The sequence below is a fragment of the Gopherus evgoodei genome, chromosome 10 (assembly GCF_007399415.2).
Source record: "Gopherus evgoodei ecotype Sinaloan lineage chromosome 10, rGopEvg1_v1.p, whole genome shotgun sequence".
Taxonomy (NCBI): domain Eukaryota; kingdom Metazoa; phylum Chordata; order Testudines; family Testudinidae; genus Gopherus; species Gopherus evgoodei.
Genome location: NC_044331.1, coordinates 33,382,908 through 33,395,542, shown reverse-complemented (window position 1 = coordinate 33,395,542; position 12,635 = coordinate 33,382,908). Strand labels below are relative to the sequence as shown.

Genomic DNA, 12,635 nt, shown 5'->3' with positions numbered 1-12,635 from the left:
CCTTTTAAAGATAAACTTTATCTTTCCCATCAAACGAAAACCACTTATTCCCTTTTTTAATAGCCCTTCAGAACCCACCTCCTGTCCTATTAAAGGCCAGATTGACCCCTGGTTATTTTCCATTTTTTCATCTCTTGCTCTGTTCATCTGGGCTAAGTCCAAAGCCTGTCACTTTTCTCCCAATAGCATTTCGAAAATCTGACCTTCCTCCACTCCCTCCCACGTTGAGCAAACCATATTTATCTCATGTCTTTATTGTAGTAATTTTATTCTCCTTGGGTTTCCTTTCTCTAAGTGAATATAAAATACCACTGCTAAAATAATCTGTGTCCACTGTATTGGGTATATCACACGCTTCTTTGAAGGTACAGTCTCTGTTTCTTCGAGTTTGTGTAGTCTCTAGCACTGGTCCTACTACTGTTGAGGCCTTTGAGTATTGCTGTTAATAGGATAATAAATATGTAGAAGGAATAACTTTGTGGGATTACAAAGGTTTACTTTTCCACTTGTTTTGTTTATATGTCAAGCACATGAAAATACCATGGAGAAATGGTCTGAGTTTAACCAAGTTATTTTCATTCAACAGGTTGGAGTTAGCATCAAAATGAGTAGTTTTAATCTTACCAGGATAGTTACCTTAACTCCATTCTACACCATAGCAAACAATTCTTCTCTGGAGCTGGAAGTTGGAGAAATCAAGTCTAATGGCTCTTTGCCAACTCATAACTGGAATTATTTCTCATCTTCAGAGGTATTCTTTTGTTTTTCTTGCTTTAGATGTTTCTAAAACAGACATGATTCTGTGTAAGGTAAAATATTTAGAAACAAATACTCATATTTTTGTTAATCAGGCTGAGGTGTTTGTCAAACTTATGAAGAAAATTCAATAGGCAGTCTGATGTAAGGTTCTTAGATCATCATAGATGGAGTAACTTAGTAAGTGACAGTGTAAATGTGTACTCCTGGATGTCAGGGGTATGGAGGGAGAGTATCTGAAGACTAATCTATATTTGTCATTAACAAACCTTTATAACAATATTGCTGAATTATCATCATGTTACATGTGCCCTTTGTTTGACTTTTTCCTCCCAGTGTCTTCCATTTTGGCCTGAAAATTTGTCTGGTAAATTATGTGTCAGAGTGGTGGGTTGTGAAAGTGCATCCGCACCGTTCTTCTGTAACACACAAGACAATGGTACTTTGTTAAGTCTGGAAGAGTTGGTGAGTCTTTGACTTTAAATAATATTTTCTATAATTTTGTTACGTTTGTAGTGTTAACCAAGTCAGTGTAATTCCTTAGTCCCCTTCATTGAGTGTTGGCAGATGGATTTAAAGTACCTATTGAAAAGTCAGGGTGAATGTAGCAGGATATGCACTTGGTGCTTATGCAGGATATGCAGTTTGTACTTCTAAAAATCCTTTTTTTTTAGATGTATGAAACTAGGTGGAATTGACTTCTTCACAAGCTGATAACGAACTGCACAGCTGTATTGATGTATAAATAGAATGGTATACCTCAGCTGCAGTTTGTTTACTTGATTTGCAGCAAGATTTGCTGTGATGTGTGCGCCACCACAAAAAGAAGGGAAGCTCACTTCTCTGTCTCAAATTCTTAAGCCGTTACAACATCCTAAAGAGATGTGATGTAGCATTCTTGACGATCAAATGGACAATAATTAGTATGGTCTAAAAATGGTTTCATGTTTAAACTGATAAAATTTTTGAATTTCTCACTTGCATTACATGCCACCATGAAATTCTAGGCACATAAGTGTTGCATGTTCAAACAAGTCACTCAAAGCAGAGTTACATTTACATATAATCTAAACCAAACACTGAATGGTTGAACAGATTGTTAGGCATGTCACTCAACTGATTGTTGGGGATAATTTTGGATTGTAGATTGCTGGAGAGATGTGCCGAGGCACTTAGGTTTATTTTTTTCAAATAGTTAGAAACACAGGATATGTAAGAGTGATATCTTTGACTCCCCATTTTTGGGTCCTGACCTGCAACCTGATCTAAACTGTTTGGGCTATGTCTCTCTTTGCAAGTATTGAAGGCAGTTTGGATTTTGTTAGGCCACACCCCTTCTTTTCACAATCTTCTGTCTCTACAATGCAAACAGAGTGTAGATTTAGTACTTCCACCTCAACTTGAAATTTTGACATAAAATTAAATTTTCAAATAGCAGAGTGTAAGTCTTCCAGTCCTCTTAAGAGAGTTTCAGAAGGCACGTGTTAGCAGAATAGGTCCATCAACAGAACTCCTCAATGATAACAGGTGCCCTCTCTCCCCCCATACCCACACTACTCCACAGAACAACAAAGTAAGCTTAAGGTAATGAAGTGTACTGTCTGTGTGGCAGAATCTTCTCTGAAGCTACATATAGCGATGTTGGACACAACTGTTCTCAGGCCCCTAACCCTCACACGACTAGGAGAGTGGCTCTGACTTTGGAAGACACACTGGATCCTCTGCTCTTCCCTATGTGAACAAGATTCCTATGGAAAGCCTTCTCAGAAGGCAGGGAAAGCTTTTTCAGGCTTGATTTGCTTGGGAGACCGATCCATTTACATACCCAGGAAAAGCCTTCCTCACTCTCCAAAAGACATTGACCATTCAAAGACAAAAGTACTGACCCCTTAAAGCTTGTGGAACACATGTACATTTTAGAGGATTATTTTCTCTGAATTAACCATTAAAGTTTTTGTTAGAATTAGTTTAACATTGCCATATTTTACATGGGGAATGCCAACTTAAGAGGCAATAAATACGAAGGTTTGAATGTAAGTTCTAACATCATCAAAATTTTAAGGAGACTGTTTCAGCCAGTACACTGAAACAAATAATTTTAAAAGCTATTTCAAAGATTTAACTAAAAATCAGTCACGGCCTACATTAAGGTTACATTTGTAAATAATGTATAAATGGTTTAATAATTGGTTAATCATTTTCACAATTAGAGTTCAGCAGATCATTTGATTGCTTATGACTATCCACTATATATATATGTGCATCTGTAACATGTTTACAACATACAATCATTTATAAATGGTTTATAAAGGATGCATCTTAATGCAAAGTAACTCAGTTAATTGTCAGTAAGTACTGTTCATATTTTATATTTAATAAACTATATACAGTGCAAGTCTTTATCTTCAACAGAATGGAGGCATACTGGTAAATGTGAACGTTTCTGAAAATTCTACAGTCATAAACTTCTCTGATTACCATGAGGGAGCCGCTCCAGCTCTTATCATTAACCAGACTCCATGGGACACCCTTAAATATAAACAGAGGTATGTAAAAGTAAGAATTCTGCCATCTGTTTTTTCCAACTTTCATCCGGCTTTTACTGTTGAAGGCAAGGAACCTAAATGCATACACTTTTCTTAATTGCAGTATAATGAAGATAAGAAATAGGTATTTTACAATGATGTTCCAATGCCTTCATATTAAACTTGGCTTATGCCATGAGTTTCAGTGGGTTACTTACCTGCTTATTTTTATTGCAGTGGATTACAGGAGGAGATGGAGTTAAAACCAAAGGAGGTGCGACTGTTTGCCTGGGCAGATCCCACTGGAATAAGAAAACTAACTTGGACATACGCACAAAATGTTGGTGAACATGATCTACTTAAGGTACATTTAAAACAAAAATTGGGGGAGTGAAGGTGTGACACAAACTAGAAGCATGAGTTTACTGAGAGACTGGAGATGAGGCCTTGACTTCGGATATGGTCATTTAAAATGCAAGACCTTTTGTTTGGTCATGGTTTTTGTTTCTGTACATAGAAAACCTTTTGTGTAGTTGCTGTTTCTACTTGAGAGTATGTTAAAAAAATCTTGTGAGCCCTGGTGTGTAGGGCAAAACTCAGATCTCCCAATTTCCTTGATCTGAAACAAATATTAATCAGACTAATGAGCAGGCTGTGTATAAATGAGGAATAACAGGAGCAGATTGTTACTGCTGCCAGGACTAGAAATCTGTATTTGCTGATACACCTCTAAAGAGAGGAGACAATGAAAGAGGAAGTGGTGCAGCAAGTGAAGATGGTCACTTATACGAGTATCAAAAGTAAACAATGTACAGTCTAATTTTTCCTGTTTGAACTGCAGCAGGTGAAAGCAGCACTTCTTGCAGTTATTTTCCAGAATATAATATGTATTTTTTTCTGGGTTGGGGAAAATCACAACCCTGATGTCCTTCCCTTCACTAAGAGGAAACATGTCCATTGAGTAGAGTACTGCATTGCAGGAGTTGCTCACTGTAAGCTACTTCATTGTTCAGCAGCATGTATAACATGCAGGTAGGAGAGAAAAATGATTTATGATAGAGGGTAGAAAGACAATGCTGAGACAGAAAACAGGAAGAAAGGGGAGCAAAACCAAGGTGAAGACATAAACCTAGGAAAAGATCAAGCAAATCCATCCTGCTAGAAACAGCACTTGATTTAAAAAAAAAAAAAAAAAAAAGATAATTTTACATGGGCAAGGGATTAGATCACATAGTCTAGGACAGGAAAATAGAAAATAACTGGTAATTGACAGGCAGAGGAATAAAGGAACATTTTTATTACAAGGTGGAATTCATTTTTCTTCGCTCAGTTTTAGTAATGGTTGGTTGGTTTTTTTTAAATGAGGTACCTTACAATGTAAACATCGTTTCATTCTGGAAAATTGCTACTTTCTTGTAGCTTCTGACTATTGAAACCTGTTTTAATGTCTGTTAAGACACATCGTACCGGATGGTTAGCGTTATGTTAATTATTGTACATTACATGAGTATTACATTAATACTCACTTCTGAAGTTACATTTCAAAAGCCTAAATAGTTGTCTCAGTTCTCCTTCATTCACAGTTGTCTTAACCCTGGAAGAATTCTAACACATTAAGGGGATGCTATAACATTTAAACACTACATTTGTCCTTTTAATATTGTGATTTTAGTATACTAAGGTGCTGTATAATAGGAGATTATTTTTCTTAACTCTGTCATTGTATTGATATGGTCTTCAATTCTTGATTACCCTTAGCTTTTTTAAAAAAATGTGGATAACTCATTTAACATCTTAATGACCCACAAGACCCTAAATACTTAAAAAAATAAAATAAAATAAAATAAAGTATGGGTTGTATAGGCAGCCCCTGCTAACAGAAGAGACCTTCCCATTAATTTCCTAAAACAGATTTAAGGCAATAATAAGATACCTCAGAAATTCTAATTGTTCGGCTGAATTGGGGCCGTTGCTTGCTAGTTGCTTTGTGTTTTTATGCAATCAATTAAAGTACCTTTCTTTTTTCCAACTCAGGATGAATGTGGTCAATTTCCTTATAATTCAAACACTCAAATACACTGGGTATCCTTTCTGGATGGACGCCAGAGAGTACTGCTTTTTACAGACGACGTTGCATTAGTTTCTAAAGCACGGCAAGCAGAGGAGATGGAGCAACCTGATGAAGAAATAAACTTGTCACTTCATAGTCTTGGACTTTCTCTGGTCAACAATGAGAATAAACAAGAAATCTCTTACATAGGGATTACTAGGTACTGCAGATGGAAAGCAAGTTTGCCTTTCAGTGGATCACGGAGTAGTTTATAGGCATATACTTTAAACCACTTGACAAGTATCATTTTGAAGTGGATTATGCTTCTAAAATAGGACTTTTTTAGCATTATATGCTGAATTTTTAAAATTACATTTTGTCTGCTGTTGTAGAGCTATCAAGGGAATATACATTTTAAATGCCTGTCTTGTCACAGTTCCCTAATTAATTGGACATTTATTTCTGGACTTGAAGTCCTATTATATCTTTTGAATACAGTGGAGTTATTGTGTGACTAGTTGAAGTACCGTGCTTTGTGATATAACACAAGGCACATTTTGAGTTGATTTGTCACTCTGCATTTTAGTAACAGTTGCTTTCACAATAGCAAATTAAATTTGAAAACACTCGTGTGCATGATAACAATCAATTTTTCTTCAATTTCCTGTTCATATTTCAGAAATAACTTTATTATTAACTTGATTCTTTGTACTAAATCATATCCTTTTTCATCAAAAAATAGAAAAGATAGATGCATAGAAGTATCCACAAAAGGACAGCAGTGTAATTTGGGTTATGTCTTCACTTTGTTGTGATAATAACTGTAGAAATCTGTATTCAAGAAAAACAAATTTCATTTCTAAATTTCATTTCCACTTTCATCAGTCATTGACTTGGCCGGCATAAAGAAAGAACCATAATTTTGACAAATGAATGGAAATCAGCATCAGAAATATGGGGTTGAGGCTTTGTGTGTTTCATAAACATTAGAAAATTTGGTATACTCTACTTCAATGCATTTTTATTCAAAAGTACTAATTACATTAATGTACTTTCTTGTAGTTCTGGTGTTGTCTGGGAATTGAAACCAAAGCAGAGATGGAAGCCATTTAATCAAAAGCGGATAAACCTGTTGGAAAAAGCCTATCAAAAATACCTTTCCACAAATGCCATGGAAGATCTGGGCTGGGTTATAATAGACAACAACTTTGAGGTATACTTGTGGCTATTCAATGTTTAATCAATTTTCATAGTAAAATTTGTATAATAGCTTTCACCATATTACTTCAAATAATGTATTTAAACAACATGTAAAAGTCTTCATTTGGGAAATGCCTTAACTGTGTATGCAATTGTACATTTAAGTATATTACAGATCGTTTCCCATCTGATGTCTTGTCAGATAGCTTTAATAAACATTGATGATGATGGTAGCCATGTTAGTCTGTATCGGCAAAAACAACAAGGAGCCACAAGGACTCCTCGTTGTTACTGTTAATGATATTTGTCTGACAGACACTATTTTCAACTATGCAGTAGTTGTATGTCGTCTAGGATGCATCCAGTAAGACTAAAACAATTCAGATCTTTCAGGATATTTCGTTATGAAAGCTTGTTTAAATTGGTCTAAAGTTTCTTCCATGCAGAAGTTATACTTGATGTATATTCTTTATGAAGCACCAAAACACATCTCATCCCTTTTATGACACAGGAATTGGAAACTTTATAAGCACATTGGACTTTATGATATTTATGCCACTACACCTTTTCCTAATAGAAATTCTCCTTTGGCTGTAGCAGTATTAGAGATCAGATGGTAGCCACTAAAAAGATAAGTAAAAAGCAACCCACGAAAGTTTATGCTCCAATATGTCTGTTAGTCTATAAGGTGCCACAGGACTCTTTGTCACATTTTACAGGTCCAGACTAACACAGCTATCCCTCTGATACTTAAAAAGATAAGATCAGTCACACTTCCATTCAATTCAGCATTGTATATGTGCTGAAATACCATTGCAGTCAACTGGACTTACATAGGTGCCTAAAGCCAAACATCTGCTTAAGTGCTTTACTAAATAGGTATGTACTGCTTTACTGTGGTCACTGGATTCCATCTATTTTAGGACAGTGATGAATGTAAATGTTGACTAGTACATTATCACCTCTTACTCAAAAATGGGAGCTGTTTCATTCTGTGGAATCTTCATCCTCAAAGAGATTAACAGATAAAAATAGAGGACATAGGATTATAGCTGTTAATGCATAGTGGTCTGAGGATAAAAATAGAATGACGCATTTTTACATTGTTGACTCAGAAAAAAAAATGCAGCTTTTCAGGTGTTTATAATATTTCTCTCTTGTGATTTAGATGTTTCTAAAGAACCAGTCCTTTGTAGAACACTTATATTCCATATTCCCAGCATATTGGAACTGTTGAAAAAAATCTCTTAAAGTACTTAATAAGGCTAAATAAAATAGACACACAACTGTTATGATACACAGTATTGTAAACAATCTGACCTTTGCATCTATTTTGTATCCAAAAAGATAATATTTTATACTACCATAAGTTATATAGGCCTTAAGTTTGTGTAGCTTTGAATATGATTGTGTGTGAACTAAATGATACATAGGGCACACAATTTTTTGTGATTCAGCATTTTTTAGTTAAAATAATGGAGTGATGGAGGGTTTTTATTAAACTGATTATTTTTTCAGAATATTATCCAAGTTACATAGATTTGTGGTACAAAAATTTCATGCTGAAAAAAATTTTTCATTTGCATGCATATATCTTTAATTCTCAGAGGGGTAGCTGTATTAATCTGTATTCACAAAAACAATGAGGAGTCCAGTGGCACCTTAAAGACTAACAGATTTATAGGGGCATAAGCTTTCGTGGGTAAAAAGCCCACTTCTTCAGATGCATAGAGTGAAAATTGTAGATGCAGGCATTATTATACCTGCATAACCGATATTGTGACGAGTTGGATGATAGAAACCCCCTTGGGAACTGTCACCTGATGTGCCTAGACTACTTCTGACCCTGTTTTCCCTGCCAGCTTGGGACTTCAGTGCCTTGCCTGGTTTGAGCCAAACACACTTGCCTGCTACAAACACAGACTCAGGTCTGAGCCATGTCCCCCAAAAGCTGCAGGCTTAACTGAAAACAGCTTAAGAAGTGTTTCTGTCTCCAACACTGAGGTACCCAACTTCCAATGGGGTCCAAACCCCAAATAAATCCATTTTAACCAGTATAAAGCTTATACAGGATAAACTCATATATTGTTCACCCTCTATAACACTGATAGAGATGCACAGCTGCTTGCCCCCCCCCCCACTCCCAGATATTAATACATACTCTGGGTTAATTAATATAGTAACTCCTCACTTAACATTGTAGTTATGTTCCTGAAAAATGTGATTTTAAGTGAAACCATGTTAAGCGAATCCAGTTTCCCATAAGAATGAATGTAAATGGGGTGGAGGGGTTAGGTTCCAGGGAAAAACATTTTTTTTGCCGTACAGTACAATACTGTAGTTGGGACGTGCCCCCGCCTTACCCCACACAGGCACAGCCCACTGGCACTGGAGACAATGATGCAGGCAAGGAGGCTGAAGGTGCTGTAGGCTAGGAGAAGCATGTTGAGGAGCAGCAGCAGCAGCGGCAGCTTCCCCTACTCTGCAAGCACCAGGGGCGGGGGGCTCAACCGTCGGCCTGCCCCCATGCCACCCTTTCCCCCAAACTCCTACCCTTAACCTGCCTCTTCTTCCCCCCTGCCCCTTTACTCCACATATTATGTTCTCGCTCCTCCCCCCCATCTCCTGCCCGCGACAATCAGCTGGTTTGCAGTGTTCAGTAGGCAGGAGGGAGCAGGGAGGAACGAGGACATGGCACACAGGCTCCCCCTCACTCCCCTGCCTCCTGAACACTGCAAGCCGGCTGATTGCTGCAGGCAGGAGGTGGGAGGGAAGGGGGAGGTGCGCCACGATCTTGCTCCTCCCCTCTCCCTCCTGCCTGTGGCACTCAGCTAGCTTGCAATGTTGAGGGGGCGGGGAGAGGGGAGGAGCGAGTACTCAGCATGCAGGCTCCCCACTGTCTCACCTGCCTGGGGCAATCGCTGGTTTGCGGTGTTCGGGAGGCAGGGGAGAGAAAGGGAGCCTGCGCGCCGAGTCCTCACTCCTCCCCTCTCCCTCCTGAACGCCGCAAACCAGCTCATTGCCACGAGCATGAGGGGGAAGGCACTGATCCGTGAGGATCTGCTAGCTAGTGGGAAGCGCTGTCGGTGGGGAGTGTAAGGGAGCTGATTTGGGGTGGGGGGGCTGCCAGCGGTGGACAAAGCAGGCAGCCAAATGATGTTATAGCAAAGCATTGCACAACTTTAAATGGAGTATGTTCTGTGATTGAGCAGGGACCTAAGATCGAAACAACGTTAAGCGAGAGGATGTTAAGTGGGGATTTACTGAAAGTAAAAAGTGATTTTTTTAAATACAGAAAGTAGGATTTCAGTGGTTCCGAGTAATAAGACAGAACCAAGTGAATTACCAAGCAAAATAAAATAAAACATGCAAGTCTAATACAGTAAGAAAGTGATTACAGATGAAATCTCACCCTCAGATGTTCCAGTAAGCTTTTGACAGACTAGCCTTCTTCTAGTCCGGATCCAACAATCACTCACATCCCTGTGGTTAGTGTCCTTTGTTCCAATTTCTTTCAAGTATCCTTTGGGGTTGGAGAGGCTACCTCTTGAGCCAGGTGAAGACGAAATGGAGGGGTCTCCCAGGGCTTCATATAGCTTCTCTTTTGTGGGTGGAAACCTCTCCCTTCCCCTGTGTAGAATCCCCTCTACAAGATGGAGATTTGGAGTCACCTGGGCAAGTGACTCCATGCATCTGAAGTGAGTTTTTTACCCACGAAAGCTTATGCCCAAATAAATTTGTTAGTCTTTAAGGTGCCACCAGACTCCTAGTTATCTTTAATTCTGTTGACTAAAAATGTTGATACCTTAAATTGTGATAAGATTGCTCCTAACTTCTCCATTCAACAAACTAAAGATATGCATCAAATGTAACAACGTAACATCTAGTTTTATTTCCTTGTTTATAAGAAAAAGAAAAATTAGTGTTGGCTTGTGTACGTCCAGTTCAAAACCATTCTATTATGCAACAGTGAGAAAGTTCTGGAAATTCAATTTTTTTAATATTAGTGTATTTTCTTTTAATTGATGAATGCCCATTTATGTCTAGTCAAGGACATTTTAATGAAATCTAAGAGCAATAATATTAGCTAAATGGAGCTAAAATGTATTTTTTGTTTCTAGGTGAATTTCTGTAAGGTGCCAATGAAAATGCGCCTCCCAATCAAATGCAGTATTCGACGAAACTTCCTATCGGGCATTCATATTGAGTTCAAACAGTCTCCTCACCAAAGAAGCTTACGGGCACAGCTGAATTGGCTTCAGGTATCATTTTTATTATTCACTATAGGCTGAACAGGTATTGCTAGTAAGTGTTGAGATCAATTCCACATCAGGTGAGATCATCTGAAGCTGACAGTCCTCTTGTGGTAAAATAAGAAGGAGCGAGGTGGTATTTGTGTTGAGTAATCCTTTGATCTGGTCCTCACGGTTAGCTTTGCTTCATCAGAGTATAGCTTAGATGACCTTAAATATATGCTACAAGACTTTACTGTGTCCCAGTATTTCACAGTTGGTGCTGGTAAGGAATCTATAGGGCAGAATAAAGAAGAGTGGTAGAGGTTATAATTGAGGTCATGATGGAAATCTTGTTGTGGCAGAGAAAAGAATTATAAACATTGTTTCAGCATTTAAGTTGAGTATTTTGCATTTAGTTATGAGATGTCCCTTATTCTCTGTGCTGTACCTAGAGTTTCTGAGTCCAGTCTTACAAGAATTACCTGGCATGGTGTTTACTACTGTGAGTAGTCAGAATAGAAATTGCTATTCTTGGTAGTAATAGTTGGAAGGTTTGATTCTTCAGTATATTGGAAGTCTGAAGCAATACTTGTACAGTTAGAACATTTCCATTGTAAAACTTGAGCTTCTAGGCCTCCCCTTCGCCACTCCCTGTAATTGCATACCCATTCATGCACTGCCATGAGTTCAGCACCAAAGGTAAATCTTTTCAAGTGCTGTTGAATGGAAATAAAGCTGTTACATTTGATCTTGTAGATTCTGATGTCATATAAGTTTAGCAGATTCTAATGTTCTTCAGTCAAAAGAACAAAGGGAGAATATTTGCTAAAAGTATTCTCTGAAGGGTAGATAATACTTTCTTAAAGAATGAGACATAGGAGTTTGTGGAAGAAGACAATTTGTGGTATTCCGGTATTAATACTTCTGCAAAGAACCTCTCTCTTTAAATAACCAGCTTTGTTACTCATAACTGGATGCTTCTTTTCAAATCCTGGGACTGTAACTGTTACTTGACTCAAGGCCACAACAGGAAGTGTTTCTATATTCCATTTCTTTTTATTTTCCTAATTATATAAAAATCATACAAACCTAAACAGTTCAATCCATCTGAGAAATGTTAAGAAATTTAAACAGTCTTTATCTGTCTACCAAGCTCTATTAGCTTCTTATTATGTCACTTCAGTCATTTATAGCTTAGTGTTCGCATCAACACTTCGTACTTGGAGGATTAATACAATATGGTACCAAGTATTCACTGTATGCCACATTTAGTTGGAGTCTCAAATCAACATAAGGCTTACATACAGAATGGGACACGTGACTAGGCTGTTGAAAGTGGAGTTGACAGAGATCATCTTATTTGATTTGAGCCAAATCCTGTAAATTTTTTTTAATCCCTTTGAAATAAACGGGAGTTGATTTCAGTGGGAGCCTGGCTTGTAAGACTGCAAGATATGGCCCCTCACTATTTAAAATATAAAACAACAACAAACAGTCAAAGTGTTTTTAATAGTACCCTGTGCTGAAATTTGAAAGCTTATTTGCACACTTCCAGTCATAACTGTTTTTCTGGTGGTCCTAACTGTTCTTGATAAACAGGTGCTGGCAAGGCTTCAGATATCAGGGTAAACACAAAATAAGATTGCAAATGAAAACTTTTACTCCAAAACATTGTTTTATAACTAAGCTGCTTAAGCCACCTGAAGCCAAGGAATCCTTTATAAATCTTACTCTCTCTAAAATATTGCTCATCTGATATGACTTTGTTTCAGGTTGATAACCAGTTACCTGGTCCACTGTTCCCAGTTGTGTTTCACCCTGTAGCCCCTCCCAAGTCAATAGCTTTGGATTCAGGTAAGTAAATGCAAG

General features: G+C 37.7%; 1 protein-coding gene across 1 annotated transcript in view; it reads left to right on the top strand.

Moving 5' to 3' along the window:
* The window catches only part of VPS13C (vacuolar protein sorting 13 homolog C), a 131,549-nt gene that overhangs the window by 79,547 nt on the left and 39,367 nt on the right, over window positions 1–12,635 (top strand). The window contains exons 47-54 of the mRNA XM_030579044.1: window positions 587–751; window positions 1,093–1,221; window positions 3,169–3,302; window positions 3,519–3,645; window positions 5,316–5,551; window positions 6,394–6,544; window positions 10,653–10,793; window positions 12,539–12,620. Of these exons, the coding sequence (XP_030434904.1) occupies window positions 587–751; window positions 1,093–1,221; window positions 3,169–3,302; window positions 3,519–3,645; window positions 5,316–5,551; window positions 6,394–6,544; window positions 10,653–10,793; window positions 12,539–12,620 (1,165 nt within the window). The remainder of the gene's footprint in view (window positions 1–586; window positions 752–1,092; window positions 1,222–3,168; window positions 3,303–3,518; window positions 3,646–5,315; window positions 5,552–6,393; window positions 6,545–10,652; window positions 10,794–12,538; window positions 12,621–12,635) is intronic.